This window comes from Crocodylus porosus, unplaced genomic scaffold (assembly GCF_001723895.1).
Source record: "Crocodylus porosus isolate Cpor-Errol unplaced genomic scaffold, CroPor_comp1, whole genome shotgun sequence".
Lineage (NCBI taxonomy): Eukaryota > Metazoa > Chordata > Crocodylia > Crocodylidae > Crocodylus > Crocodylus porosus.
In genome coordinates this window covers 211033196-211038528 of record NW_017728886.1, presented here as the reverse complement: position 1 = coordinate 211038528, position 5333 = coordinate 211033196, and the positions used below count along the sequence as shown (strand labels likewise).

At 50.4% G+C, this 5333-nt stretch overlaps 1 protein-coding gene across 1 annotated transcript in view; it reads left to right on the top strand.

Moving 5' to 3' along the window:
- The first annotated feature begins 562 nt into the window (after nt 1-562).
- Nucleotides 563-5333, top strand: part of CPA6 (carboxypeptidase A6) — a 141664-nt gene continuing 136893 nt past the window's right edge. Inside the window, exon 1 of the mRNA XM_019548922.1 lies at nt 563-930. Coding sequence (XP_019404467.1) covers nt 815-930 — 116 coding nt within the window. The 5' untranslated portion in view covers nt 563-814. The remainder of the gene's footprint in view (nt 931-5333) is intronic.

Here is a 5333-nt window from a genome sequence, read left to right as displayed (position 1 = left end):
AAACTTTTAGCATCAGCCTTCCCTCCCCCCCCCCCCCCCCCTTTCGCCAGAGATAATGATAATAATAATCCTTATTTTCACCATTTTCGGGCTGCCTTTCTGCCCATGCCTGTGTCCAGCCCTGCACAGGGGATTGCCTCCGGGATGTGGCTTTGGGCTTGTCGGGGAGCAGCACAACATCACAGCTCGCCCCTGCCTCTGCGGGCACGTGTTGCAGGGGAGATGCTGTGGCAGCTAGGCCAGAATTTATATAGATAGACATATAAATTGAACCCCACTCTTGGTGGCTTCCCTTCCCCGTGGCCCTACACAAAGTCCCAGGGCTGAAACGCCACGTCCCTTTGTTCCCCGTGTGTGTGTGCGTGCGTGCGCGCGCGCGTGTGGAGCCCTCCCGTCCCAGAAACCCTCCGACCCGCTGTGGCTGCCCGCTGCCAGCCCTGGCGCGGCGCCCCGGGCAGGGCAGGGCGGGCGTGAGCGGCGGCACGAGCCCTGCCTGCCCTCCACCAGTGCCCTGTCACATGCCAGGGGGAGGCGGGGGGCAGCCGGCAGCGCTGACACTGGATTTGGGGAGCGGGGCTGCACGGGGCCGGCCGGCCCCCGCCCCGGCTGCTGCTGCGAGGCAACTTCCAGCCCCGATTTTCTTCGGCGTCTTGTTTGATGCGGGGCTGAGGCGCGGCGCCACCTCCCGCCGCCCCGCTCCTCCCCGCCCCGGCCCGCCCCGGCGGGGGCCGCTTTGTGTGCGCGGGGAGCTGCCACCTGGAGACGGGGCGGCGGCCGCGGCGGGGCTCGCTCTCCATCCCTCGCCCCTTGCACCATGAAACTCCCGGGGAGTCCCGGTAGCCGGGGAGCAGCTCTGCTGCCTCTTTGTCTGCTCGTCCTGAAGACCTGGGTGCCGGTGCAAGGCTACCTCTACAACAACCGCTACGCCGGGTAAGCTGCGCCAGCCCTCTCCCTGCACTCACTCCTGGGAGCTTTGGGGATCATTCGCGCCTGGCTTTCCTGACATTGGGGCAAGGGAGGGGGGACACTGGTTTAAGCACTTTTAGGGACTCATGAAATACTCAGCTCGCCTTCTTAACTCTCCTAAGTTTGTTAACAGGGGATCTGGGGCTGTGGAGGCTGCTACCCTTCCACTGCATGAACTTTCTTGTTGGAGGGGAAGTATCTGTATGCTCTGGTTCCTTGCTCTGTACTCTAGAGGTGCCTGGTAGGGAGGATGATACCTACAGAGAAGTTGGAGTTAATATGGACAGTGCCCCTTCCACTACCACCGCTAATTAACTGATGCTTCAGTTTAGTCTAAAGTGAATGAAAGATTTGCATGTCTCAGTCGAATGGATGTGCATGTTCATCTGATCTGGTCTGAACAGTTTCAGTGCATTTGAGCCATCTTATTGGACACCAAATTTTCCAAGCCCCCAAACATCCAGGGTGTTGCTACAATGAGGCTGATATTTATATTTGAAAATTCTTTTTTCCCCCCCTCATTTAAACCTAATGTCTGTTAGGAAGGGAGAGTTTGGTTTTCGTAGCAATTTAGACCAAAGTGCAGCATCACTGAGCAATGGCCATTCTTAATGGGCTAAATTTTATTGGAAGGCTGTGTATGTGATTCTTATAGAGTTTGAAGATTTGTATTAAGTGTTAATCAAAATCATATTAACAATAGTAAATCAGCATTTCCCAGCCAAAAGTGGGTGGATTGCTGAATGGAGGGAGGGACCACTGCCAACACATGGTGTATGCTCCAATGTAGAATACGATTATGACTCCTTAAAACTGACATGCAGATTCATATGTAACCTGAAAGCAAGAACTGTATTTCCACTGTTATTTTATTATGGCAGTCAGGCTGAGTGTGTTGATTCCACTGCTGAATTGAAGTTTAAAAAACAGTCCAGAGGTTTCAGCAAATTGGTAATGTGATATGAAGCTTTTCACCCTAAATTAACTGGTAGTGACAGAAAGTACTTAAATGTGACAGCTGCTTTGCTGTCTCAGTCCAGTTCTTGGAGTATAGGTATGTATCTCACACACACACACACACACACACACACACACACTCACACACACACACTTTAGTTGGCAGTATCAGAAAACCGTGGACAGGGAGGCTAAATTCTTCTAGAAAGTAAGGATCATTCAATAAACTCTCGGTGGGGGGCAGGGTTCTGTCCACATGAAACACATGGCAGGATGAGACAAATTATTGGCTCCAAGTTAAGGCTGCCCTGCATTTATTTGCAGATGAATATGGAAGGCTTCAGTTTTCCAGTACTGGGAGTCTGCCACCTTCCATAAGTACTAATTGTATATATTATAGTATATACAAGATGTCGACATATCATTTTAAGCCTAGAAGATATTAATGATCCATTCCAGTAGGAAGTTAGTCAACTCAAAGAGAAAAGGTAAAAGTACCTTCGGGTACTGTATCTGCCCCTAAGTACCCCCAATAGTTTTTGTGGGTTTATAATTATATTTTCTTGCTCAAGCATTGGCTTGCTGCGGAAAAAGCCCAAACAAACAATGTATACTGTCATCATCTGGCTATTATTCTACAAACTACTCTGAATAACCAAATCCAGGAAAATAAGGCTTCATGGAGTAGCTCCATCCACCTGGAAAAGCTTACAGAATCAGGCTGATCCTGCAGTTACCCAGTAAAATTCCATGGTCATGAATATTGATGGTAGTTAGGCTATTGATTTCAGTGAGAGGTCAAAGGTCCTAGCAGTCCATTACATTAACGTGGTTAAGGCACACTAATTTCTGTAGCAACAGCACACTGGGGAGTGATGGAGCTAGCATCACATCTGGCCACCTTTGACCCAAATGACCAAATACCTGTTTACAGCTGGGTCAACTGAGGGTGACCTTTGGCAGAAGTCCAGAGTGGGAATCAAACTCATACTTCAGTGATGACAGGAAGATACTTTAACCACTCTGCTACCACACGTTGGTTTTGCTGGGTACCTGGTGGTGCCTCAGTATCTGTAAAAAATGTTCCCAAAGTTCCATCAAATGCAAAAGAGAAAATTAGGAAACATGGAGATTTTCCCTCCACCTAACCTCTTTCATTTGTATTAGCCCTAGGACTTACTTAAGAAAACAGTAGGTTAAAAATTCAGCCTCAAGTGGAATTTTTAAATTGCATAGGTTACTCTCTGATGACAAGCCTCTTTTGCCCTTATGAAACTTCTGTCATCAAGTCAGAGCCCTGGGCAGAATCGTTTTATTTCCTGTGTGTACTCCTGATTACACAGTTGAGCAGGTGTGACTCTTGTGCCTGTTCTACTGCCTGGAGGGTGAGGAGGGCGGGGTCAGAATTTAATGTAGTGCTTTCAAGAGTAGCAGTCGAGAGATGGACAGTTTTGCTCAGATCAGTTTTTAAGTGTTACAATCCCCTCACTTTCTTAGAAACTTATCAGTTCTGATTGTGTGCCGTCAGTCACTGAAATACCCAGGTGATGGTGGGAGCGCTGTTTTTGGTTTTTGTTTTTAAAAAGGCTCAGTGGGACTCAGTCTGGGTGATAACTGTAGCACACCACAGAGTAGCATTAGGATCCAAGAAGGCAATTACTTGTAGCATTGGATATCTCCCATGTTCCCTTTCCTAACTCCTCCAAAGATGTCAAGGGAGACCAACAAGAAGGGAGCAGCGCAAAGTTCCAGACAAAGCAAAGCGTAGGAGGGGATCTGCTGATGCTGTCAATGAACAGAAGGACCTTGGAGTAGTCACTGCCACCTGGGAAAGGAGGCAGCTTCCATCAGTGGGCTAAAACATGTTAAGGGAACAGGTCCTCCCACGCTTGCCATTGCAAAGTCAGTGCACTCTATTTTCTTAGTTTAGCTCTTCTCCCACTACATGGTACATGTGGTTTCTGTAAGCCTTCCACCCGCTTCTTTCCCAGGCTCTGACCGACTTTCTGAACAGTAATTCTGCTGAGTTCTACCACACATATTTTCAGAAAAGTGCCAGCAGCCCTTGTCTCAAGCTACCAAATGGAGGCAGGGGCCAAAAAAGCTGAGGAAAATAATCTGCCAGATACAGAACTTTTGGGGCAAGTGAGGAATAAAATAAAAATTTGGAAGTGGGCATTTTACATGCTGTAACTAGAATTCATTAATTTAAGAAATAATGGATGTGTCTATACACGCATTACATCTGGGAGCACTTTACTCACAAGTAAACTACTCATGAGTAAATGCTCTTAGACAAGCATCTACATGTGCAGGAAACCAGAAGCAAGTTTGCTGCTAATGGCAGCAAATTGTTCCCGCTTCCTGGAGCCCTGCAGTGGGTCCCTGCTGTCACCAGGGGCAGCTCTAGGCTCCGCCTGGGTGCTAGCCTAGGGCCTGCCAGGGAGCACTGTGCCAGGAGACAGCTGCCTCCTGGCCAGGGCTGGGACATTGCTTCCTGCCCCTGGGGGGGCTGCCTGCTGCCGGGGCAGGGACAAATGTCCCCCTGCCCCAGTAGCAAGGAGCTCCTGGCCTTGGCTACACCGGCAGGCAGGGACCACATCCAGGCAGACCTGGATAGGTTAAAGAAGTGGGCGGATCTGAACAGGATGTGGTTCAACAAGGACAAGTGCAGGGTGCTGCAGCTGGGGAGAGGGAACCAGCATTATGGTTATAGGTTAGGGGCTGACCCTCTCAGCAGCACAGAGGCAGAGAGGGATCTTGGAGTCAGGATAGACTCCAGGGTGAATATGAGTTGCCAATGCGATGAAGCAATAGGCAGAGCCAACCGTACCCTGTCATGCATCAACAGGGGCGTCACTAACAGGTCCAGAGAGGTCTCGCTCCCCCTCTATGTGGCGCTGGTCAGGCCTCCGCTGGAGTACTGTGTCCAGGTCTGGGCGCCGCACTTCAGGAGGGACGTGGAGAACCTGGAGAGGGTCGAGAGGAGGGCTACTCGTATGGTTGGGGGCCTCCATGGCCAGCCCTATGAGGAGAGGCTGAGGGACCTGAATCTCTTCAGTCTCTGCAAGAGGAGACTGAGAGGGGGAACTTGTGGCTGCCTACAACTTTATCAGGGGCCAGCAGCAGGGACTCGGGGAAAGTCTGTTCACCAAGGCCCCCCGTGGAGTCACCAGGAACAATGGCCACAAGCTGAGGGAGGATAGGTTTAGGTTAGATATCAAGAAGAACTACTTCACTGTAGGGGTGGCCAGAGCCTGGAATAGGCTTCCCAGAGAGGTGTGCTCTCACCTTCCCTGGAAATCTTCAAGAGGAGACTGGATAGGCACCTGGCTGGGGTCTTATGACCCCTCCCACCCCCAGTGCTCCTTCCTGCCCATGGCAGGGGGTCGGACTAGATGATCTGTCTA